The sequence below is a fragment of the Bos indicus x Bos taurus genome, chromosome 24 (genome assembly GCF_003369695.1).
Source record: "Bos indicus x Bos taurus breed Angus x Brahman F1 hybrid chromosome 24, Bos_hybrid_MaternalHap_v2.0, whole genome shotgun sequence".
NCBI classification, from domain to species: Eukaryota; Metazoa; Chordata; class Mammalia; order Artiodactyla; family Bovidae; genus Bos; species Bos indicus x Bos taurus.
In genome coordinates, this window is record NC_040099.1 from 57,852,170 (window position 1) to 57,878,943 (window position 26,774).

Sequence of the window (26,774 nt, forward strand, 5' to 3'; positions counted from 1 at the left end):
GGCCTCTTGAGAGCAGGACAGAAAACCAGGCAACCCTGGACCCTGGCTCAGAGGACCCAGTGCTCTTTCACAGAAGTCAGTTAGCTTAGAATTCTGAAGGACTAACACTGTTATTTCATTTAAACACCCAGCATGCTCCAAGACAAACCTGGATTTTTCTCATCCAAACCTGCTTTCCGTCTCACAAAAATGTGCAATTCTGTTCTACCAGTTATTGGGGCCATGCACCCTGGAGTTGGTCCTCCACTCCCTCCTAGCATCCGGTCAAACAGCAAAATATCCAGTTGTGTCAGATGGATCCAGAAGCTAGCGGCTTCCTGCCTCCTTCTCCAAGACCACTGTGGACCAGTTTTGTTGGTGTGTCTAACGTGTGACTCCCTCTCTCTTGACTCTATTCCATGAGATCACGGGCTTTGCTGCTGCTGCTGCTAAGTCGCTTCAGTTGTGTCCGACTCTGTGCAACCCCATAGACGGCAGCCCACCAGGCTCCCCCATCCCTGGGATCCTCCAGGCAAGAATGCTGGAGTGGGTTGCCATTTCCTTCTCCAATGCATGAAAGTGAAAAGTGAAAGGGAAGTTGCCCAATCGCGTCCGACTCTTAGCGACCCCATGGACTGCAACCTACCAGGCTCCTCCGTCCATGGGATTTTCCAGGCAAGAGTACTGGACTGCTGCTACCATGGGTTAAAGCCACTGCAGCAGGAGTGAAGCAAAAGGGGTCAACCAGCTTCCTTGGGAGAAAATAGTGAAGAAAACATATGAATGGGACATTTGAACGGACAGTGGAAACTGCGATTTTATGCCTGTCTGCTGTCAGTTAATTTCAAACCTTCAGAAATAGAAGTTGGAGTAGTGACAGTCAAAAATCCTAAATTCAGGATTCTTACAGAAGCAGAGACTGGCGTCACCTTGTTATCCCAGCAGCGAGAGATTAAACACTGTAGTCACTTCACAGCCACGCCGCTGGCATGTGTGCTTGTCAGGGCAGACAGCGTTACAGAGGCCCTTGGTTTGGGGAAAAAAGAAAAAAAACCCTTTCTCCTCCTGCCTCTGAAGTGGTTAGGACTCTCTACAAATAAAAACAGTGCTTAGGAAAATTTAAACAAAGAAAAGAAAAGCAAGATCTTCCCGGACCCAGGGATCAAACCTGGATCTCCTGCAATGGTAGCACATTCTTCACCATCTGAGCCACCAGGGAAGCCCCAGCTCTTGGACAATCCCAGGCATAAGATAGGCCTTCCATGAATCCTTTTTTTTTTAAGTCTTTATTGAATTTGGTACAATACTGCTTCTGCTTTTCCCCCCCAATGTTTTGTGGTTTTGGCCATGATTTTGGTTTAAGATGCTGGATCAGGGATCGAACCTGCAACCCCTACAGTGGAAGGTGAAGTCTTAACCACTGGACTTTTAGGGATGTCTGTGAATCCTTATTTTTAAAGGAAGTCCTCACAATCACTTCTTTTTGAGCTCTACTCCAGCAAGTGTGTTAGTAGACTTGTTTTGGAGAACAGCCCTAGCAGAATGAGATGCAGTGGGGGACAGGACACAATTCTTGGCTAATCCTAGCTTTGGCCCTAACCAGTTGTTAGGAACTTGGATGGGTCCCACCATCACTCCGGGTCTTGGGTCTATAATGGAACTGGATTGGACCAGTTGCATTTGACCAATTAAATCAGCATTTCTTGGGAGTATCACCTAAGTATCAATATTTTTCAAGAGTTCTCTAGGGGTAAGGTATAGCCAGGGGCCAGATAATCCATAGAACAGGGCCTCTCACACATTAATCACCCGGGATCTCGTTAAAAGGCAGCATCTGATTTGCCAGGCCAGGGTCTGGGACTCTGGTATTCTAACGAGCTCCCAGGGAAAATCAACTTTGAAAGACAAGGCCTTGGAGTCGCTTCCAGCTCTACGACTCCACCACGTCTACGAAAAGTGAATGTCCCTTTATTAAACCCTCAGAAAAATATCAGCTGTCACTTGACTGGCACCTCCATTTGAGCTGAGTTTGTAGGAAATGCCGAGCAGATGCCCCTGTGAAATTTAGTGGCTGTTTAAATTGGTTTTGCCTTTTTTGTTGTTCATTTCATTTATTTTTTTTAATTGGAGTATAACTGGTTTACAATGTTGTGATAGCTTCTGCTGTACAACAACGTGAATCAGCTGTAAGTGTAAATACATCCTCTCTCCCTGGAGCCTCCCGCCCACCCCTCTAGGTCGTCACAGAGCAGCAGGCTGAGCTCCCTGTGCTTACAGCAGCTTCCCACCAGCTAGCTCTTTTACCCATGGGCTTCCCTGGTGGCCCAGAGGTAATGAACCTGCCTGCCAATGCAGGAGACATGGGTTCTACCCCTGGGTCAGCAAGATTCCCCGGAGAAGGAAATGGCAACCCACTCCAGTATTCCTGCCTGGAGAATCCTGTGAACAGATGAGCCTGGTGGGCTACTATCCACGGGGTTGCAAAAGAGTCAGACATGACTTGACAACTGAACAACGAGTGTATACATGTCAATCCTAATCTCCCAGTTCCTCCCACCCTCTCCTCCCCCCAACTGTGTCCACAAGTTCCTTCTCTGCGTCTGCATCTCTATTCCTACCCTGCAGGTAGTTCATCAGGACCATTTTTCTAGATTCCATGCATATGCATTTGTATACGGTATTTGTTTTTCTTTTTCTGACTTTTTTCACTCTGTATGACAGACTCTAGGTTCATCCACATCACTATCATTGACCCAATTTCATTCCTTTTTATGACCGAGTTGGTTTCGCTTTTTTAAAAAACTAGTTGCTCGACCCAGGCAGGAGGAAATACTGCAAAAACAGACCGGAGAACTTCTCTCTCAAAAGCAGCCTAGGAGACTGTGGTCAGGGAAGGAACCGTTCACAATGTGATTGCTTCTCTTTGCCTGCTGCTCTCTTGTCAGAGCCTTGGTGCCAGCTGCCTCCCCCTTGGTCCTCTTCCCTGTGTCAGAGCCTTGGTGCCAGCTGCCTCCCCCTTGGTCCTCTTCCCTGGCCCACCTGCCTTGCTCCCATATCACCTGGTGCCCGCTAGGGGAGCCAGCCCGGCAGCTGGCAGCAGACAGGAAAGTGGGGAGTTGGCACAGTGCCCGGGGGAGCAGCCCCTCGCTGGGGGAGCAGTAGGCAGGAGTGGCAAGGAAGAAGCATCCCACAGCTGGGGCAGCGGTCCAGGGAACCGGGAATGACAAAGCCAGAGAAGTGCGGCCACAGAGTGACCAGAAGCTCAGGCTCCCACAGCTTAGTGGGTGACCAGAGCCACTGGCGTGGTGGCCTGGTCCTATGGCTCCCGCAAGAGGCCTCTTAACAGTCCCTATCTTCATACCCCCTTAAACAGCACAGCCCCTGAAGGACCGGCAGGCTGACCACCAAGAAGCCACCATGATTCACATCCTTCCCCCGAAACTCAGAAGGCTGTCCAGAGCACGGCTCTGTGGGGAGAAAAAATTGAACTGACAAAGACAGAGGAACAGGAGAAACACATGCAAAGTTTATTTAACTCGTACATGCACGTGGAGCCTTCACAAAAGAGTGAAGACTCAGAGAAGTGACCAGAACAAGAAGCATTTATACTGTGTAGACACAGAAATGATAAATTTGTGCAAAGGCCTGACAAGACAGAAGGTGTGCGCTGTGGGCAGTAAGTGGTGAGGAGGCCACGGGGAGATACGTGTGACTTTCACGAGGTTTGTTTGTACAGAGCTCTTGCCCCAGTTTCCCCGTTTCTGGTGATGAGAAGGCCTTCCCTCCTCTGGGCACAGGGAATGCACCTTTCACGGGGAGTTTTATTAATAGGACCTCTTTCTGGGAAGAACGGTGACGGGGGAAGGTCAGAATGATCTCTCTGCTTCTTCCATTTTTTAAAAATTCCTTCAACTTAAGATCTTTCATATGCCAAGGTATTATATTTAGGGGTGGCGCATCCCGCATGCCATCAGCTCTTTCCCCTCCCCTCAGATGAAGATTCAGTAAAGAACATAACAAATGCGCCATATGCATTGTGTAATTCATCCCACAGAGCTCACTGTCCTGGGTGCTGGGGGTACAGCAGGGAACAGATCGGACAAGTTTCTGCTGCCGTGGAACCTACCTTCAAGCTGGGGGAAAACTATGACAAACAAAAATATAAATAAATACATGTCAGGACTGGAAATAACCCGTGTCCAAGTATAAGATAACAAATTCTGGGAGATCCAAACTATGAAACTCAGAAACCAAAAACCTCCTTTTTTGGCAAAAAAGGAGGGAACCACTGATACACCAAACAACACGGATGATTCTTGAAATAATTACGTGGCATGAAAGAAGCCAGATACAAAAGAGTACATGCTCCACGATCTCATTTAATTATAAAAATTCTAGAAAAGATTAAGAGAGTCTCCAGGGACCAAAAGCTTATTGTGTGAGGATGGGGGGCGGTGCGGCGCAAAGAGGGCCAGAAAGTGGGGGTGCAAAGGGGCACAGAGAGGTCCCTTGGGAGACTAAACGTGTCCATTCTCTTGACAGTGGTGATGGTGCCACGGCTGTGTGTGCGTGTCAGAGCGCACCAAACTCAACACTTCAAATGTGAGGAGGGCACTGTGTGCCTATCACACCTACGCAAAGCGGATAAGTGTGTGTGTGTGCGTGTGCCCACACGACACACATTACATCATGTGCCACGTGAAGACTGAAGCAAGACAAGGAAGGCAGGACATGCTGGGGGCAGGCGGTGCTATTTTAGATGGCGGGTCAGAGAAGGTCTCAGGTGATTGAGACCTGAAGGCAGTAAGAGAACTAGCCACGGGGTTATCTGGGGAGAGAACATTCCAGAAGAAGAAAGAGCAAGGACAAGGGTCTTGCGGGAGCACCCTAGGCCTGAGTAACACTGGAACTCAGAGATGGCTCAGAATTTAGTTAACGATCAATTCTGGACCGAATCATTGCCCCAAGCTTCACATACAGTCTTTCATCTGTTCTGCCTACCTGGGGAGAGTCCATGCCTTTGGCTAGGCTTCTTAACACTTATATAAGCCCTGGTCATTCTAAACCAGCTCTGGAATCACACTAAGATTCTCATTCAAGAATTCCAAGGGCTTCCCTGGTGGCTGAGTGGTAAAAAAAAAATCTGCCTGCCAATGCAGGAGACACAGGTTCAATCCCTGATCCAGGAAGATCCCACATGCCAAGGAGCAACTAAGCTCATGCACCACAAGTACTGAGCCTGTGCTCTGGAGCCCGTGCTCTGCAACAGGAAAACCCACCGCAGTGAGAAGCCTGAGCACCACAGCGAGAGAGCAGGCCTGCAGCAGCCCCCACTCGCCACAGCCAGAGAAAAGTCCGTGCAGCAACGAAGACCCAGCACAGCCGAAAAATCAATATATTAAATTATTTTAAAAAAATGATTCCGAGATCTGTTTGGCCCCCATCTTCTCTGAAATGGGAAGGTAACGTAATCCCACTTTTAAACTCTTATGACTAAGAGTGACTAACAGTAGCTAACAAAACACAGAAGACCCTGAAAAAGTGAACATTTACCTGGCATTTGGTCAGTACCAGGCACTGTTCTAAAAACCTTCTATGTATTATCTCAGGACATCTTCCCCCAGCCTTGCAAGGGAGATACTGTTATTATTTCCACTTTACCCTTTATGGGGCTTCCCTGGTGGCTCAGACGGTAAAGCATCTGCCTGCAATGCAGGAGACCTGGGTTCGATCCCTGGGTCACGAAGATCCCCTAGAGAAGGAAATGGCAACCCACTCAAGTACTCTTGCCTGAAAAATCCCATGGACAGAGGAGCCTGGTAGACTACAGTCCATGGGATCGCAAAGAGTCGGACACGACTGAGCAGCTTCACTTTCTTTCTTTCTTTTCTGGTAGACTACAGTCCATGGGATCGCAAAGAGTCAGACGCGACTGAGCGGCTTCACTTTCTTTCTTTCTTTTCTGGTAGACTACAGTCCATGGGATCGCAAAGAGTCGGACGTGACTGAGCGACTTCACTTTCTTTCTTTCTTTTCTTTTACCCTTTATAGATACAGACATGCCCAGTCAAGAAGTAGGGCTAACAGTTGAACCTGGGAGGTTATGACTCTGAAGCCAGCCCTTGTTAAGTACCCACTCATGGCTTGCAGAGTGCTGCAAATCTCTGATTCTTAACCAGTGGTCCCACATATACCCCTACTGGCCTGGTCCAGGCCTGACCCTGTGCATGGCTGGGATGCCTTCCAAATTTGGAGCAGTGCTATAGACTGAATTGTGTCCCCTTCAAATTTATGTGTTAAAGCCCTAACTCCCAATATGATGGTGTTTGGTAAGAGGGCTTTTGAGAGGTGATTAAGCTTAGGTAACATCGTGAGGGTGGGGCCCCCACAATAGGATTAGTGCCTTCACAAGAAGAGATAGCAGAGAGCCTGTCCTCCCCCAACCACTTTCTCTCTCTTTACCATGTGAGGAGACAGCAAGAAGGCAGCCATCAGCAAGCCCAGAAGAGGGTCCTCACCCCACCCTGCTGGCACCCTGACCTCAGGCCTCTAGAACCATGAGAAATAAACTTCTATTGATTAAGCCTCCCAGTCTGTGGTATTTTTGAGCTCATACAGGCAAGGTCAACAAATCATGCCAGATCCAGACACCTCTTATGTATCAAGCTCATTCCTAGGTTCAAGGATGGCTCAGATGTGGTTTGGAAGGGATCCTGGGAGGGTCCAGAGTATCAGGCTTCCCCAGCTACATGCGTGGGACTCAGCCTGAGGCCTGGGCTGATGGCTCAGGAGCTGAGAAGTTGAAGGTGCTGGGATTGGTCTAGCCTTATAGGTTTCAGAGAAAGTGAACCAGTGCCTGGGTTTTGGAGCAGGGAAGCCAGGCAGTCAGGACTGATGGAGTCTGAGGCAGGTGTCCAAGGCAAGCACAGAATTCCACGACAGTGAAAGGCAGAGGGTGGTGGGGAGGGCAGGAGAGGTTCCCAGGGGTGATGAAGCGAAAGTGGAGGTAAATTTCATGGGAGACCTTTGCCAGGGAGAAAACAGGGCTGGGCTGGTCAGGACAGAAATATGTTCCCAATCAAACTATGTTCTTAGTCCCATCTCTCCCTGCATCTCCCCTCAGAGCTGAAGCAAAACCTTTCTTGGACTCACAAGACCTGATTCAGTTCCAGTTGCCCTAACTCGCTGTTATTAAAAAAATTTTTTTAATATTATTTATTTATTTGGCTGTACTGGGTCTAAGTTGCAGCACGCAGGATCTTCAGTCTTCACTGAGGCATGCAAAGATCTTCAGTTTCTGCACGTGGGATCTTTTTTTAGTTGTGGCGTGTGGAATTTTAGTTCTGGTTCCCTGACCAGGCACGGACCCCCTGCATTACAAGGCAGTCTTAGCCCCTGGATCACCAGGGATGTCCCTAAGGTAATGTCTCTATGAGGCTCACCTTGAAAGAGGACATCAACGTTGGCCAGGTGATTGCTAGTGCTGGAATTTCTGCATCAGCCAGACTCTCCCTCTTTCCAATTCTCAGAAATTCACCCCATGATTCTGGGATTACAAAGGAAGAGTGAACCCCAGTTGGCCCATGAACTTCCCTCATGTTACTGGTCTTCTCCAAGTTCTCAGAAGGTGTCAATGGAGGGGACTTTCCAGAGCCATTCAGCGTGTGTCCAGTTTCCAGTGCACCTTTCTCTGGGTGTCCCACCATCTGGGGAGGGACTGTTGGACTGGTCTGTCACCTGAGAGTCGTGGATCTGCCCTGAGAGCCAGCACCGTGGTGGGAGCAACTGCTCAAGTCCTGTCCCAGGAAAGGATGAGCGGGCACACAAGAAAGGTTGAGCATCCAGTGGCGTGGCCCTGTCACCATCCACTCCACTGAGACACTCACCTCTGAAGTTAAAACCGCAAAGTGAAGACGGGCAGCAGGTTATCAGCACGGCCCTATCGTCCCGGGGACCAAATGGGTGTTTCTCATCAGACCCTTGCGACTCACTTAAGAACTGTTCCTGGCAGTGGTCGGAGGAACAGCCACGAAGCACAGCGGCTGAATTCATTCAGGAAGAATGCTGCAGGAGCCCGCCCTGGCTCCATGCTCGGACACAGAGCCGTCCTGGTGCCTGAAGCACTAGAGCTCATCTTTAAGATTTGTGACACCTACTTAAGCTCACGGGAACACAAAGTTCATAAAATGCTTTCCAACCTCGGATGAAATGCCTTTCCCTCTTAGCCAAATTGCAGCAAGGTTCAGTCATCTTTATTTCCACCAAATGAGTCCTTGATCAAACATGTTAATTACATTTTCTTCTCCAAGAGGGAAACAGCAGATGGGGGAAACGCTGCCAAACTTAGCGCCTTTCTTACCTCTACATTGCCCTCTCTTTAATCAGTTCCAAAATTATAGTTCAAGGTCTGCCTGCCAATGTAGGAGACACAAGGAATGCGGGTTCAATCCCTGGGTCAGGAAGATCTCCTGGAGGAGGAAATGGCAACCCACTCCAATATTCTTGCCTGAAAAATCCCACGGACAGAGGAGTCTGGCAGGCTACAGTCCAAAGGGTCGCAGAGTTGGACACAACTGAGCATGAGCATGGCTTGGCGTGTTGGGGAACATATTCAAATTGCACAAAGTAACAATTATTTAAAGAGTATTCTAAATTCTTGGCATGTGTTGATTTAATCCCTGGGTCAACCCTTTAAAGCCGATACTATCTCTACCCCTATTTTATAAGTGAGGAAATGGTGACCCAGACAGCTTAAGCAACTTGCCCAAAACGATATGGCTTGAAAGAGGCAGATCTGGGATTTAAATCCATATTCAGTTTTGGATTCAAATCCTTGCTTTCAATGGTGGATGCAATCTCCTGTCCTTTGCAAGTGAAGTGGATGGTGACCCTTCTACCTTTGGCAGGATGTGTTCCTTGAGGTGTTCCTTCCAAAAATAAAGATATTCTCATTTTTTAATTAAATACTTTGCTACTTTTGACTGCCTCGAGTCTTAGTTTTCAGCAGGCAGGGTCTTTCCTTGCGGAGCATGGGCTCCTCTCTAGCTGCGGTGCAGACTCTGGGGTGTGTAGTGGTTGTGGGTGTGGGCTCAGGTGCCTGAGGCATGTGCGATCTTAGTTCCCCAACCAAGGACCCAAGCCATGTCCTCTATATCGGAAGGCAGGTTCTTAAGCACAGGATCGCCAGGAAAGTCCCCAGAATGGAGGTATTCTTAACCGACTGACCTCTTCTTATTTGCCCAGCCACATTCACAACCAACACCTCATGTTTCTGAGATGTCTGAGAAAGAATTTGGGTTTCCCTGGGTATAGAGATAGGCAGAGGGCCCCTCGAGGGCCGAAGTTGGGCTCAGACAACAAGCACTTATGAACAACCCTCTGCCAGCTACAAACCAGCGTGGCTTCAGGAATTTAACAGTGCTCCAAGACTCCTAGCATCTGTCCATCCAGACATGAGGAAAAACTGAGAAGACCCAGATTTCACTGAAGTCACAGATTCAGATTCACAGATTCCACCTTTTAAAAACCATCCAAACAGAGTGTATAGTGTCAATATATGATAAAAACAGCTTCAATCCTGTGTTTGGATTATAGTTCTCTTGTTAAAAATCTATTTTCTTCTTGTCTTTGAAAATTCTCAACTGATTCTAACACTTTCAAAACTATGCGTATAAAATTATTCTGGCTCTAAGCACTTGGCTAGGAGAAAGTAATTCTTTCAGATTAATTTTGGGAATACAAGACTTTCAGGGAGTAGCAGGGCGGGGCCTAGCCCGCGGGTAACCGCTCTCAGGTGTGGTCACCTGAGAGGGCGACCCCGGGGCGGAGGCGGCTCGGGCTCCTGCAGCCTCGGAGCAGTGGCTTCCTGGCTGCGGGATGGGGCACTTCCGCGGGTTGTCCCATGGTTTGGTTTAAAAAAAAAAAAAGACTTTCAGGGAGTGTTAACTGCTAACTAAAAACAAATTTGCTGCAGTGCCCTGTACTCTCCACTGATTGTTTTGCATAAATCATCTCAATACATCATCACAAACACTCATTTTACAGATGAAGAAACTGAAGCTCTGAGAAGTTAATTGACTTGCTTAAGGTCACATAACTCACAAGCAGCAAAGCTTATTATTAAACTCCTGCCTGCCAAGACAGGAGACATAATGAGATGTGGGTTTGATACCTGGGTCAGGAAGAGCCCCTGGAGGAGGGGATGGCAACCCACACCAGTATTCTCGCCTGGAGAATCCCATGAACAGAGGAGCCTAGTGGGCTAAAGTCCACAGGGTCACAAAGAGTCAGACACGACTGAGCAACATAGCATGAGATATAGTAGACTGCAAAATGTGGCCACTAATTCCTTTCACTCGGTTATGGACACCGTGGTGCAGTATGACATTTCTACTCTACTGTTCAAGAAGTGGCATTTCTCTTCCTGCGTCTTGACTCTGTTCTGGCCCTGTGACTTGCTTTGGTCCAGAGAATGTGGTGGAGGTGGTGTTGGGATGGAGCTCAACAAGAACATTTCCTGGAGCTTTCTCCATATTGCTCCCCTGAGACCCACGTATAGGAAGCCAGTTCTAGCCAACTGGAGGATCAGAGTCCACATGGAGGAGAAGCGAGGAGGCCCAGTCAACAGCCAGCATCAACTGCCAGACCTCCTGGTGAAGCCACCTTGGACCTCCCAGCCCAGCCAAGCCTCAGACTGACTCAAGTCCACGAGTGAGCGCGAGTGACCCCGGCAGTATCAGCCACTGCCAGCCCCCAGAATTGGGAGAACTAACCAGCTGCTGCTGCTTCCGGGCGCTCTGTTTTTGGATGGTTGATGACACCATTTCTCAGCCTCAGCACTACTGGCATTATAGAATGGGTGGTAGGTACTTCGTTGCGGGGCATTGCCCTGAGCAATATCGAACATTCAGCAGCATCCTTGGCCACTATCCAATGGATGCCGGAAGCACCCCCTCCCAGCTGTGACAATCGAAAATGCCTCCAGACATGACCAGATTTCCCTGGGGTCAAAAAACATAAGTGACTCGGGAAACCTCAGATGGACTTTTTTCCCTTCAAAATCTTGAGCAATCAATGCCCAGCTTAGGGCAGAGCTGGAAAATGTTCTTTGCCCCTGGATCCACTGACGCCTCCCAGGTGGCCTGGATGAACTCAGCTGGCATCTTGGGAACAGCACTCTGGTTATCAGAAGAAAAAGGTCAGTCCTATACTAAGTAGGTAAAGGGCAGCATTTTTTAAAGAATACTCAAACATATCACGTATGAATGTCCTAGAGTGGACATAACAAACCACCATACAGAGAACAGCATAAAACAACAAAAATGTGTTCCTTCACTGTTCTGGCGGCTGGGAAGTCCAAAATCACAGCGTCAGCAGGGCCACGCTGAAGGGACACCCCTCTGAAGGCTCGGGAATGATCTCCCCTAGCCCCTCCCACCTCGGGGGGCCGCCGACAGGCCTGGGCTTTCTGCAGTACATCTGCAAAGACCCTACTTTTGGGCTTCCCTAGTGGCTCAGTGGTCATGAATCCACCTCCCAATGCAGGAGACATGGGTTTGATCCCAGTCCAGGAAGATCCCACGTGCTTCAGAGCAATCGAGCCCGTGTGCCGTAACGACTGAGCCTGTGCGCTAGAGCCTGTGCTGCACGACAGGAGAAGCCACCGCAAGGAGAAGCCCGAGTGCTGCAACCAGACGGTAAAGCCAGTGCAGCCACGAAGACCCAGCCCAGCTGAAAATAAAGGAATAAATAAAGAGCCCTGAGCGCCTGGTATTGAGGGTGGAGCGGGGGAAGACCCTATTTCCAAACAAGGTCACACTCTGAGGTTCCAGGTGAACATGAATATGGGGGACCCTAGTCAACCCGCACACATATGAGCAATGCTTGTGGTGGGTGCGGTTCTCCCGGCCACTGTCCCACCAGCTCGTCTACCAGGTCCGCCTCCAGACCAGCCAACTCCAGGGCTGAGCCGACGAGAGAGCAAGCGGGGCTGCTTCCCATCCCTCTGACTGGGGCTCCTGCCCTGACCTCCCCCCTCCCTTCCCTCCTGCTTCACTCTTAACCTAGACGCGCCCTCATTACCACTGGATGGGACCGTGACCATCGAAAGAGGCCTCCACTCTGCGGAGACGAGCGTCTCTCTCTAGGTGTGGGTTCCTAGACACGTTGTCATCTGTTGCTTCACTGCTTGTCTTTAAAATCCATTCATAAGAGACCACAGTTCACGGTTTGTATATATATTGCGACTTGCTTTCATGATGAGGTAGAAGACATCTATTTGCATTTTCTTCCCCTCCTCCCAACCACTACATCTTTATTTTTTATTTTTTTTAAGATTTTTGAAGTCCATTTTTAAAGTCCTGATTGAATTGGTTACAATACTGCTTCTGTTTCATATTTTGGTGTTTTGGCCACGAGGCATGTGGGTAGGATCTTCGTTCCCCAACCAGGGATCAAAACCACACCCCTCGCATTAGAAGGCAAACTCTTAACCACAGGACCACCAGGGAAGTCCAAGCCTTATATCTTGAGGGGGGAAATGCTTCCATGCCACAGTGCAAGCTGTACGGTTATCAGTGACGCTTCTCTCTCCCAACACGTTCTTGGCTTTCCATGTCTTATGTCTGCCAAGCACACTTGACCTGTGGTAGTGGAAAGGTCACAACAGCACTGATCAATCTCTCCAGATAGCCTTGTTTGCCGTAAATACACGGTCTCAGGGGATTAGAGTGATACGACAAGAATGCAGGAAGAATGCGGGGAGAAGTACTACCCAGTTGAGGAAAGAGGGAAGACGAGAACGCGGATAAACGCGGCAGCAGGGCTCGCAGCCTCACAGCAGAAGTGCAGATGGGACACTAAGCCAGGAAAAGCCCTTAGGAAACAGAAACAGGAGCTCTCAAATATCTAAGAACTCTTTAGACTGAGAGACTAAACTCAGGTAGGTAAAGTATTTTTCTTTGGGAAACTATGCACTGATCTGGTGATTTATGGTACATTGATAATGGCAAAAAAATTCAAGACTAATATGGTTACTAACAACTAACTTTCAGTCTTTGAAAGGCGTTTGCACAAAATCCTATTCATTTTCCTAACCAGCACGTAACATATGGGTAGAAGTCAAACTACTTTACAGATGAATATTTTCAGATTAAAGCATTTGCATCTTGGACAACACACGGGAATCACCTGGACTGGGGACTGACTTTGTCAAGAGTGAAGGACCAGTGTTGGTGGGTTTACTGCCCTGCTCGTGGGCAGCTACAGCTCAGAACTCCGAGTGTAGGACACCAAAACTTTTAAAGATTATTAGTATCCAACATATTTACCATTAAGCAGAAAAAAAAAAAAAAATGAAGCCACATCTATTATCATATTGTTGTTGTTCAGTCACTCAGTCGGGTCTGACTCTTGTGACCCCGTGGACTGCAGCACACCAGGCCTCCCTGTCCTGCACCATCATATCGCCCTACTATTATTCGTCTGCATTAGGACTGAATACTGTTCCCAGCTGGGGGTCTACCTTTCAAATGGCAGGAACTTGGAAAGAGTGCATTCAGTTCAATTCAGTTCAGTTCAGTCGCTCAGTCGTGTCCAACTCTTTGCAACCCCATGAACTGCAGCACACCAGGCCTCCCTGTCTATCACCAACTCCCAGAGTCTACCCAAACTCATGTCCATTGAGTTGGTGATGCCATCCAACCATCTCATCCCTTTCTTCTCCTGCCCTCAATCTTTCCCAGCATCAGGGTCTTTTCAAATGAGTCAGCTCTTTGCATCAATCAGGTGGCCAAAGTATTGGAGTTTCAGCTTCAACATCAGTCCTTCCAATGAACACCCAGGACTGATTTCCTTTAGGATGGACTGGTTGGATCTCCTTGCAGTCCAAGGGACTCTCAAGCGTCTTCTCCAACACCACAGTTCAAAAGCATCAATTCTTCAGCGCTCAGCCTTCTTCACAGTCCAACTCTCACATCCATACATGACTACTAGAAAAACCATAGCCTTGACTCGATGGACCTTTGTTGGCAAAGTAACATCTCTGCTTTTCAATATGCTGTCTAGGTTGGTCATAACTTTCCTTCCAAGGAGTAAGCATCTTTTAATTTCATGGCTGCAATCACCATCTGCAGTGATTTTGGAGCCCAGAAAAATAAAGTCAGCCATTGTTTCCACTGTTTCCCCATCTATTTGCCATGAAGTGATGGGACCAGATGCCATGATGTTAGTTTCTGAATGTTGAGCTTTAAGCCAACTTTTTCATGCTCCTCTTTCACTTTCATCGAGAGGCTCTTTAATTCTTCTTCACTTTCTGACATAAGGGTGGTGTCATCTGCATGACTGAGGTCATTGCTATTTCTTCCGGCAATCTTGGTTCCAGCTTGTGCTTGCTCCAGCCCAGTGTTTCTCATGATGCACTCTGTGTATAAGTTAAATAAGCAGGGTGACAATATACAGCCTTGACGTACTCCTTTTCCTATTTGGAACCAGTCTGTTGTTCCATGTCCAGTTCTATTAAACTTTTCATTTTAGGGTGAATCACTGCCCTACTCAACTTCAGAGCAGAGAACGAGAGCCCTGACCTTTACGTAGCACTAGCTCCCTTGCTAACTTTCTCCTTCCTGTGTTGTGTCTCTCCCGCTGTAACCCACCCGTCTGCCCCTGGGTTTCAGCATGGCTACCCCCCCACTCCTAACACCCCACAAAATGTTTGGTTTGTCTATATTCCTCAGCCTGTACAAACAACAGTTAGCAAATCTCAATTCCTAAATGGTATTCCTTCAGTAAAAGAATACACATTAAGCTTCTCTTCTGGTTATAAAGTGAGTATAATATTTTAGTTTAGTGTAAGACCCAAATTAATCAATCAAGAAATATGTGTTGAGTGCTCAGCGGCACAAAGGTAGGACTGGAATACATACGAAGTACAGTGTGTAGGCCCTCAAGGATCTTACTATCTAGACCGGGGCTGGCTAACTATGGTCCACGGGCCAAATCTGGCCCCCAACTGCTTCTACAAATAAAGTTTTATTGGGACAACCATGATTCTTTGGGGGATTTTTGTTTGTTTGTTTCATTTTTTTGGTCTATGGCTGCTTTGGCATCATAGATGGCAGAGTTGAGGAGTTGTGATAGAGACTGGGCTTCAAAGCCAGAAGTATTTATTATCTGGCCCTTTATAGATAAAGTTTGCCAATGCTGATATAAACAAACTAATAACCACAACTGCAAATATATATAGGATAGACACATAGATATATTAATATTAAACAGTGAGGGTTCCTGCCATTAGGAGGTGCTCAGCCTACTGAGCAATCATCAGTCCTGAGCAGGAAATAAGCACCCAACGGGAGGTCTATGCAAAGGAGATGAGGATGTTTGAGGATGTTTGAGGCTGGACAGATCCATGTGCAACTGCCCGCGAGTCATACAGGCAGCAGGCTTCCCTGGTAGCTCAGCTGGTAAAGAATCCGCTTGCAGTGAGGGAGACTCCGGTTTGATTCCTGGGTTGGGAAGATCCTCTGGAGAAGGGACAGGCTACCCACTCCAGTCTTCTTGCCTGGAGAATCACCATGAACAGAGAAGCCTGACGGGCTAGAGTCCATGGGGTCGCAAAGAGTCGGAGACGACTGAGCAACTAAGCACAGCACAGCACAGCACACAGGTAGCTTCTAAGTTAACTGGGGTAACGAGGAGGGTGAGGAGAGCCTTGACAAAGCTGGAATGAAGAGGTAGGAAGTCCAGTCCGTGGCTGCGGGGCAGTGGTGGCAGGCGGGCTGCCTCCCAGTGCTTGGGTCGAGAGGGGGAGATGGCATGGTTTGTTCACTGCTTGTCTTCCTTGCCGGACTTGAGGTTTTCTGAGCAATGTTCACGCTGTTCGCCTCAACGTGGGCATTACACTACATGCCTGCCATAGAGTAGCTGCGTGATGCATATCATTTACTGTGTGTGTTAGTCACTCAGTCATGTCCGACTGTCTGTGACCCCACAGACGGTAGCCTACCAGGCTCCTCTGTCCATGGAATTCTCCAGGCAAGAATACTGGAATGGATTGCCATTCCCTTCTCCAGAGGAACTTCCCAACCCAGGGATTGAACCCTGGTCTCCTGCCTCAAAGGCAGGTTCTTTACCATTTGAGCTGCAGGGAAGTCTGAATATCATTTAAAAATTAAATAATAAATGTGAGGCTTTCAAGGGCTAAAGTCTCTCTTGGTAAATGTCACGCTGCACTTGAAACGATGGGTTTATTTTCAGGTATCTTTTGATGTTGATTTCTAACCTAATTTCACAATGATAAGAAAACAGACTCTGTATGATTTCATTATCTTTGGACCAGGAAATTTTTACATGTTACAAATTTACATTGTTTTATGTCCCTGGATATATTATTCCTGTGTCTCCTGGTTTATAGTCTATGGGAATTTGAATAGAATTTGTATGCTGCTGTTGTGTGAAAACTATATAAATCTTCATTATGTTGAATTGGTTCATAGTGGTTTTCAGGTCTACTATATCCTATTTTTCTATCTGTTCATTCTATTAATTTTTGAGAGTTTGACATTGAAACCCCCAACTAAAAATCTTAATTTATTTACTTAAAAAATAACTGTAATACACAGTCAAACTATATATAACTTTGTTCTGTATTTTCCAAGTTTCCTATAAATGTGTTATCATACTTTCATAATTTAGAAAAACTTTTAAAGAAATATTAATTTTTTAAAAATTAAATAATGAACGAATAAACAGATGTCTTGAATACAAGGTTAGATAGGCTGCAGGCCAGTTGAGTCAAGCATTTCAATCATGGTAAAGTGACCTCTGACCTTGCTTTGAAACAAAAACAAAGATCAGAGAGTAAGAAAGCTTATATTGAGCAACTACTATATATATATATAATATATATATTATATATATATATATAATGCCTTTTACAAGCATTACGTCATTTCATGCATTCAGCCACCCTTTGGCGGATGAAAAAGCTGAGTTTCAGAGAGGTAAAGTAACTGGCCAAGGTCACACAGCCCCAAAATGGCAGAGCTAAAATGCAAACCCAAGCCTTCACTTGGCTGTTTTCAGCTCCAAGGCTACTCACACCCATGCCTCTCAGTCCTTTTCATGCCACGTCTGCAGACCTCGGTCTCCTCAGAGCCACTGTAAGGGACATGAGACCGATTTGGCTGCACTGGGGAACAAGAGCCACCCAGCTTCACCAGAGGAGTTCTCCTTTTCTCCACTTCACCTTCGACATTTCCTGATTTCACCCCAAGCACACAGTTCTTGTGGGAACGAAAAAGAATGAGAAACCAGCGTGCTGGGCCGCGCCACTTCCTCAAACCAGGCGAGCAGGTCTGGTTTCCAGCCTCAACTCCACCACCAACTTGCTACGGGATCCGGGCCCATCACTTCTTCCTTTCATTCTTACACAAGAAATGCTGGATGACACATAATGAAATCCCACAGTGCTTCTTAACCTTCCAGAGAGGACAAGACTTTCAAAAGAGCTTACTCAATAAGTGAAAATGGCTGGGCCACCTTGAGTGAAATTCTAGATGAAGTTGTAATGTACCATCCATGGCAGCAATTAGAGGAGGGTGATGAGTTACCAGGCAGAGTTTAGCAGTCATTGCTGGAGGCCGTGGCTGATGACTGTCCATAGCATTTAACAGGACTCAAAAGGCAAACATGAGCCAATCTTTTGACCTTACCTGATAGTAACCAGCACTCGACAGAACATGGGGAGCTTTGTCAACAGTCCTCGAGGCACATCCACTTACCAATAGAGGTGTAATACGTGAACATACTGATTCTCGAAGAATTCGTAGCTGGAGACACTGCCACATTCATCTATGTTTCGACCATTCTTATACCAAGTTACCTCTGGCTTGGGCTGGCCTGATGATAAAGAAATAAGAATATTCTTACTAGGTGAACTATCTTTGGAAAAGCATAGAGCCTTGGAAGGAAAGTTATGACCAACCTAGATAGCATATTCAAAAGCAGAGACATTACTTTGCCAACAAAGGTCCGTCTAGTCAAGGCTATGGTTTTTCCTGTGGTCGTGTATGGATGTGAGAGTTGGACTGTGAAGAAGGCTGAGTACCGAAGAATTGATGCTTTTGAACTGTGGTATTGGAGAAGACTCTTGAGAGTCCCTTGGACTGCAAGGAGATCCAACCAGTCCATTCTGAAGGAGATCAGCCCTGGGATTTCTTTGGAAGGAATGATGCTAAAGCTGAAACTCCAGTACTTTGGCAACCTCATGCGAAGAGTTGACTCATTGGAAAAGACTCTGATGCTGGGAGGGATTGGGGGCAGGAGGAGAAGGGGACGACAGAGGATGAGATGGCTGGATGGCATTACTGACTTGATGGACGTGAGTCTCAGTGAACTCTGGGAGTTGGTGATGGACAGGGAGGCCTGGTGTGCTGCGATTCATGGGGTCGCAAAGAGTCGGACACGACTGAGTGACTGATCTGATTTGATGAATTAGAATGGATGATAAACAATGGGGATAAGCATGATGGACGTGTCATTGGGGAACCAGAAAAGCTTCTTCTCGTAGATAAAAACACATCCTTCAATAAGCGCTTTTGGGCATGTTACGTGCCTAAGAGGATGCTGGGCTGGAGTGGGGGCGGGGGAGCACACAAAATGAAAAGTGCTGCTCCTAATCTCAAGAAGCTATTAAGACGGCTTCCCTGGGGGCTCAGGGACAAGGCACGCGCCTGCCAATGCAAGAGACACGGGTTCAAGCCCTGGTCCAGGAACATCCCACGTGCCTCGGAGCAACTAAGCCCACGCACCACAACTACTGAGGCTGTGCTCTGTAGGCCGGGAGTTGCAGCTGCTGAACCCACGGGTCACAGCTCCTGGAGCCCACGCACCCTAGAGCCCGTGCTTCACAACAAGAGAAGCCACAGTGATGAGAAGCCTGCACACGGCAGCTAGAGAGGAGCCCCTCCTCGCTGCAGCCAGAGAAAAGCCTGTGCAGCGACGGAGACCCAGAACAGCCAGAAATTAATAAATAAATAACTTTCTAAAAGACTGAGTGCTCTTAACTACTATTTTTTTTTTAAAAGAAGCTATTAAGAAAAATTATCTACAACTTAGAAATACGGCGAAAATGTGTATGGTATCTTGCTTCAGTGTCACATGGGACAAAGGTCTGTCTCAGAGTTGTCTAGGGGAAATGCCCTCTGCTTCATTGATGATTACTATTGATTACAATCTCCAGACTTGAAGTTACGTATAAACTTTTGAATTTTTATTCAACAGAGATGCAAATAATCTCCACATAGAAGACTTGATAACCCCATAAACTATAGTTTATGGCCCTGTAGGACATGAACCAACGTTCTAACTCAGCAATCTTATCCTAACATTCATTTAAGTTGTCTATAAACACCCAATACCTCAAATGCACTTTGACCAGGCCTTGATATTTTCTGGTTCCCTGTTCATTCAAAGAATTGAGAGACCTCTGTGGCCCAGTGGTTCAGAGTTCCCCTTCCAAAGCAGGGGGTACAGGTTTGATCCCTGGTCAGGGAACTAAGATCACACATGCCTCTTGGACCAAAAAAACAAAACATAAAACAGAAGCAATATTGTAACAAATTCAGTAAAGACTTTTTAAAAAATGTTCCACTTTAAAAAAAATGAAATAGTGGAAGAATAGTTCCTAAAAAAAGGAAAAAGAATGGAATAAAATCTTTGATGTTCACTCCATATTTGCATGGAATCACTTTATCTTTTTGAAAATTATACCTTAATGGTGCTCAGAATTGATTGTATGTTGTGGTATGAAAAAGCAAAGAACAAAATAGATGAGCTAAAACCATGCCTTCCTGAGGACGAAGGAGTCTGGAAGGTAGGTTTCCCAGGCTGGTGCCCTGATGACGTGTGGCTGATGTTATCACAGAAATGGACCTACGCTCTCCCCCTCAGAAGGGGTTCACCCTTCCCCTGGTGATCGTTAACCGAATAGACTGCTAATGGGCTAATCTGGTAAACCTCCTCAGGAATTCCATTCTCCCCGTGGAATTTTTTCCCCCTTGTGACAGACAGGGCAGGAAGGTTTCCAGTGTGTACCAGAGCTTTCTCACTAGCTCCCATGTCATCGCAAACATATAAAATGTGCCGCCTATACTGGAGGGCTTCCCTGGTGGCTCAGACGTTAAAGCGTCTGCCTCCAATGTGGGAGACTTGGGTTCGATCCCTGCGTCGGAAAGATCCCCTGGAGAAGGAAATTGTAAACCACTCCAGTACTCTTGCCTGGAGAATCCCATGGATCAAGAAGCCTGGTAGGCTACAGTCCATGGGGTCACAGAGAGTCGGACATGACTGAGCGACTTCACCTTCACCGTCACCTTCATACTGGAGGAAAACCTGGTATTTGGAAGCAATACCTTCTCACCAGGGAAGCCCTCCTCTCTCTCTGTGTCTCCTCTAACTTGGGGTTTCCCAGCTGTGCTCCCCACCTCCTCTTTCTCCAGGCAGGCAGACTGACTAGGTGTCGGTCCCTGGCGCAGGCAGAGGACAAACCTGCAGGCAGGGACATATCTCCAGCAGCTGCTTGGCTGAGTCTCTTTCAAACAAATGACTAAACCACCAAAATAAAAAAATGAACTTCCCTGAAAAACCATCAAGGAAGCTGCTGATCATATTTCATTTCTGCCTGTGCTTATCAGACTTGTGTTCCCCTTTGGGTCATCTTTACCCGATTTCTTCTTAGGAAGCATTTCATCGCTCCTCCCTGGTGTGTTCCTGAATTTATGGAAGCCATGACAGCAAGTATGCACAAGCTGAGCCTGGATGACTCATTCTGATCTCTCAGGCTCCAGTGTTTCATTTCAGGTGTAATCAGGGCTGATTGAATCCCCCGGCTTCCTACTGGCTGACTGGTTTTTTCCCTTCATGTGGTACAGAACTGAATAATTGGCCCCAAAAGAGACTTGTGCAGGGAAGTGGTATCTTGTACCTAGTGGGTGGTTCTCTTTTCACCCTCTACTTGCTGGAAACCTCACCAGAAAATCTTACCCTTGTTTTTTAAGTCTACCTGCAGGTCGCTTATTGAGAGCCACCTGCAGAACATTTCACAAGTATCTGGCTTATGTGTGTGGGGACTGGTATCCAACATTAGGGCCCATCCAAATCCTGGGCTTTCTAGGGAGACAGGGGGTTACTCTGAAGGCTCAGTAGTGAGCCTGAGCCCATCTCTCTATCTGGATGGCTGTGGACAAACACCAAGAAAGAGGAGGTGCTGTCCTCTCGGCTTGGGGAGTCAGGTGCACAGTCCTACACCCAAAGGTCCAGACTGGAAGGTGAGATTTTATTGCAACTTCTGCTAAGGAAGCAGAGCCATTTTACAGACTGACTCTTCTCCTCTCTGGACCTAGAAAAAGGGATAAAGGAGTGAAGAGTTTTCTTTCATCCTTTAGACAAGACCACCAGTGCCTCCATATTTTCAAGGGTAGACATAATCCAAGAAAGAGAAGAAAACAACTCACAAGGTACCAAATTCTGCTTCCCTGCCCAACAATTTTCCTTCTATTTTCTTTTAATACCAAATCCTGGGGACTTCCCTGACAGTCCAGTGGTTAAGACTCCATGCTGCCAGTGGGCATGGGTTCGATCCCTGGTCGGGTAACTAAGATCCCACATGCCATGTGGTGGAGCCTAAAGATAAATAAATAAGTAATAAATCCCTTTTCCCAGAGTGAAAGTTGTGGACCAGCTCTGGGTTATTTATTCTCCAGGCAGGGGGAATTCCAGCTCCCTGATCTCGCTCTCCCTCCACTGGGTGTGTTTGTCTTGGTTTTAACCTTTTCACTGCTGACCAGCAGAGCTGAAAAAGGCAAACAGTAGGGAGACAAATTTAGCCAAGGTGGGGATATCAGTAAAAGGTGATGAAGAAGAGTTAGGTACATTGTCTAAAGTGAAGTTATTCACGCCCTTCCCATGCACCACAGGAAATTTGAGTGGATTATCTGGGGAAAAAAAACAAACAAACAAGTGTGGGAGTTGCCTAAACAAGAATCACAACAGGACATGGAGAAGGATCACCAAAATGTGTCCAGAAAGGTACTCGAAGAGATCTTCTAGAAAGAGAAGTCACAGAGGATTTAATTCCTCAATCAGTTACTCAGAACTAAACTTCCCAGGTGATGTTTTTAACAGTGCCCTTGTGAGCCAAAGAAACCTGGTCTGCACAGAGATTTCAGAGGGCCAAGAACTAGAGATGCTTACCTGATATTGTGCAACGAAGCACGGCATCGGACTTCTCAGGAACTTTCTGGGAAAGCAACGTAGACAAAAAACAAAGCGCGCGCCTCTGGGGCCCTCCTGAGTCTGCCATCCTTTCATGCCACATGAGCCTGAAAAATAACAATCCCCAACATCACCATCCATTCTGGGACATCTCTGACATTTCTCAGGAATTCCAGAAGCCCCATCACCCTGTGAGTGGTCCTCAGGGAGAGAAGAAATGAGGTCCCTTGGCCTGCAGAAGACCGGGTGTTGCGGTCATGCTGGTTGGGGGTCCTTGGGTGGGCTCTCTCACCGGCCACTGGAAATGTTGTTATGGGGGTGGGGGCGGGCCTGGACATTCGCAGCATTCCTGGCTTCCACCCACTTGATGCCAGGTGCGCCCTCCCCCAGGTGGTCACAATCGAAATCTGCAGAGGTTGCCAGTGCCCCAGGGAGTGCAGAAGCAGTTTCAACCTCGCTTCCTGGTGGATGACAGGGCAGCCACAGCCCAGCCAGCCAGAGGGAAAACTGAGGCTACAGCCAGTGCCACCTCTTTCAAAGTCGTTTCCTACTGGACTCAGGAAGTGTGTGCACCTGGGACTTCCCTGGTGGTCCAGTGGCTAAGACTCCACGCTTCCAATGCAGGGGGCCCCGGGTTCAACCCCTGCTTGGAGGAATTAGATCCCACAAGCTGAAACTAAGAGTTCACATGCCCAACTAAAGATCCCGCATGCCGAAATGAAGACCTGGTGCAGCCAAACAAATACATTAAAAAAAAAACGAACTCAAGAAAGATGACAATTAAAAAAACAAAACAGTGTTCATGCATGTTTGCCTCCCAAAAGAGGACTTGACTCAATACAAAGGAATCACCAGGTGGGACATGTTTCTTCCAGGAGAAACTGGGAAACTACCATTCCTTCCGAGCAGCAGGCAGGTGCCCCGGGGAGGGCAGCAAGTGGGCTGGCATTTCTGAGCAAGCATGGATTCATCAGTACAAGTCGGCATTCAGCGCTTGGTTAGTCACCAGGTATGCTATGTCACTTAATCTCCTTTAAGTGACCTAAAAGGTTATTAATACCACCTACATCTTCTGTGTGTGTGTGTTAGTCAGTCGTGTCTGACTCTCTGCGACCCCGTGGACTGTAGCCTGCCAGGCTCCTTTGTCCATGGGATTCTCCAGGCAAGACTACTGGAGTAGGTTGCCATTTCCTTCTCCATCTTAAAGATGAGGAATCCGAGACTCAGGTTCAGGAACGTGTTCAAGATCACACAGTTGCAGCAGTCACTCCCCTTGCCACACGGGCTGACATCTTCAGTGTGAGAGACGACGCTGGAGCCATGCAGCGCACATTTCAAGGCAGCCATAAAACAACCAGTGTGTCTGCACCCAAGAACCCACCCGACTCTGTCCTCTGGGCACAGTGCTAGCATCCTGCTGCCAAATCTATCCTGCATGGAGGACCCCATGCTTGGAAATAACAGTTTGCTCTATACAAACAGTAGACATTTAGAGACAGAGTCTTCCACATAAATATATTTTGTGTATTTATCTCTGGTGTGATAAATTTTCCAAAGATGAGAACTGTGAAACTTACATATTTCAGATCTCCACCTAGTATATTGATTTGGACACGGCATATAATTAGGGTCATCCAAGAAAAGCAGTGCACTATGAGGCAGAAGTTTTAGTTCTAGTCTTTCCGTTTGTCACTTCTGAGCGGCAACATAGCAGAGGTGGGTAAGAATTTTAGAGCCAGATACCTTGGGTTCAAATTCTGACTCCACCTCTTCCTAACTCAATAAGTATGTCATGACTACCTCAGTTTCCTCATCTGTAAAACGGAGGCATAATTGTTGTATACACTTCAGAGGGTGTTGTGAAGATTAAGTGAGTTATTGCCTATAAAGCACTTAATCCTCTAAAGATTAGAATAATGTGTGTAAATGGTCTAAGGAAGAATCTGTTATATAATTGATTTTCAAGATGGTAATCAGTAGACTTTAAGGAAAGACTTCACTCTTCTCATCAATTTTCTTTTCTGCTGTGGGTTACCATGATGATTTTTTAAAAAGTGATATACCAATTAAGGTCTAAAGATTTCTCCTGGTATAATATTCACCTGTAATAGTAATTTACAAGACAAGACTATTCCCATTCCCAGGCGGGCACTGCTGTGGATGGAGAGGGAAGAAAGGACAAAATCAGACCATTAAGATTTGAAATTCTCAAGGCAAGAATACTGGAATGGGTAACTATTCCCTTTTCCAAGGGAGTCTTCCCGAGCCGGGGCTTGAACCCAGGTCTCCTGCATTGCAGGCAGATTCTTTACTGTCTGAGCCACAGGAAAGCCCATTAAGAGCTGGGGTGATGTCAAAGACCTTATGTGCCACCCATGATTTCTAAACCAGGTGATGGCTCCCTGACAGCAAAGCCCCACAGCTTACAACACTTGACAAACACACTATTTGACTCACATAATTGGAGTCACCATGTGTCCCAGCCATGGGGCACTGACTGTTAAGGAAAGGACAGTTAAGTCAGGCCATGGGTCATGTTTCCTCACTTCTCTGAAGGTGAGAACCCTTGAAGACAGATTTATCATCCTCTGCTAGAGATGGACAACTAATGAATTACTGAAATTAGCAGAGGGGGCCAGGGTGTGGTTCACGGACAGCCTTGGAGCGATCGGATGGCAGCTGGAATGAACACAGGATTTGCATGTTCCTGTTATTTTAGCTGTGTTGTCCAGAGTAAGTTGCTTTCTTTTTTAAAATTTTTGCTTATCTTTAATTAGACACAGTCTAAATGCAGACACTTGTATTCTGTAAAATATACAAAAGAAATGGTTTCCCACAAACTCTATCCTCCATCTCAGAACTTTCCCAAGAGGAAAAACCTGCTTTCCTTTCAGGTGTTTTTCTATCCATTTACATGTATAGTCGTCTAGACACTGCTGCTGCTGTTGCTGCTAAGTTGCTTCAGTCGTGTCTGACTCTGTGCAACCCCATAGACGGCAGCCCACCAGGCTCCTCCATCCATGGGATTCTCCAGGCAAGAACACTGGAGTGGGTTGCCATTTCCTTCTCCAATGCCTGAAAGTGAAAAGTGAAAGTGAAGTCACTCAGTCGTGTCCAACTCCTAGCGATCCCATGGACTGCAGCCTACCAGGCTCCTCCATCCATGGGATTTTCCAGGCAAGAGTACTGGAGTGGGGTGCCATTGCCTTCTCCGAGTCATCTAGACACTACACACACACACACACAAATACATATATAATCTTATTGTATGTACGGCACTAAATTGTACATATTTGCCATGCAGTTAGCTTACCTTACTTATCAAGTTTCAGCAGTCTTACACGGTCAATTCAATCCACTACGGATTGCATCATTTTTTTTTTAATGCTTGATGATATCAGTATTGCATAAAATAGCAATACCATGTTTAGTCTGTCTGTTCTTGTGTTGATGATGGGTAGCTTGGCTGGAGTTTTTCAGACTTACAAATGTGTCTCAAAAAACATCCTGGTACATGCTTCCTTGGGCTCCCCCGGTGGTTCACCAGTAAAGAATCTGCCTGCAAGGCAGGAGACTCAGATTTGATCCCTGGGTCAGGAAGATCCCCTGGAGGAGGAAATGTTACCCCACTCCAGTATTCTTGTCTGGGAAATCCCATGGACAGATGAGCCTGGTGGGCTACAGTCCATGGGGTCGCAAAAAGTCAGACACAACTGAGTGCCTAAACAACAATAGCAACATGCCTCCTCGGGCATGTAAGTGGCTGTCTAGACTAAATACAAGAAATGTAGTTGCTGGGTAAGAATATTTACATATTCCATTTTGATAGATAGGCCAGGATAGGCAGCACCCTTAACAGAAGAGGAGAAGGATGTGGTGATGAAGGGCCCAGGTTTCTGGGTTCAAATCTTAGCTCTGTCACATACAAGCTTAACTTCTCTTTTTCTCAGTTTTTTCCTCTGTAAAATAGCAGTAGCTATCTCATTTAGTTATTAGGAAAACTGAGTAGGTACAGGCTCTTCTGAATTGCATACCAAAAACTAAGTATGAAGTGCTACCAAGAGCTTTGGGTTCAACATCAGCAAAATTATAAACATCGTCCTCTCACATTGCTGGAGAACAGCTAGGAGGTGATAGGAGGATTCTTTGAATGTTTAAAGCCCTTGACTGATGCCTAGCTTTATTTTGGCTAGTCTGCCCCCACACAGGCAGCCAGTGGTGTGGCTGCTGTCAGCAGGAAGGCTGAAGGGGTCAGGGAAGAGCTCTGAGCCTACATGCAGAGAGTGGGCACCCGGTTCTTCTGGGGCGGGCAGCAAAACCAGCTGTAAGACCTTTCTCACTGGGACAGGAGGTGTCAGTCCTGATGACCCAGCCTAATCCAACAGCAGTTGGGTTCCTGAACCTGCCATCGTCAGTAACTCCTGATTTGGATGTCACACCCACCATCACTCAATACCCAGTCCCACGTTAGGGAAAACACCCTTCCCAAAGATGGGTTCTGAGGACTTCCCTGGTGGCCCAGT

At 47.0% G+C, this 26,774-nt stretch overlaps 1 protein-coding gene and 1 long non-coding RNA gene across 3 annotated transcripts in view; one reads left to right on the forward strand and one right to left on the reverse strand.

The window, feature by feature from the left end:
* Positions 1-22,352, reverse strand: part of ALPK2 (alpha kinase 2) — a 117,829-nt gene extending 95,477 nt beyond the window's left edge. Inside the window, exons 1-2 of the mRNA XM_027525943.1 lie at positions 22,231-22,352; positions 17,760-17,877 (exon numbers count right to left, since the gene is read on the reverse strand). Of these exons, the coding sequence (XP_027381744.1) occupies positions 17,760-17,877; positions 22,231-22,339 (227 nt within the window). The 5' untranslated portion in view covers positions 22,340-22,352. The remainder of the gene's footprint in view (positions 1-17,759; positions 17,878-22,230) is intronic.
* The window catches only part of LOC113882799, a 48,760-nt gene that overhangs the window by 9,641 nt on the left and 12,345 nt on the right, over positions 1-26,774 (forward strand). The gene's annotated exons all lie outside the window — the stretch shown is intronic.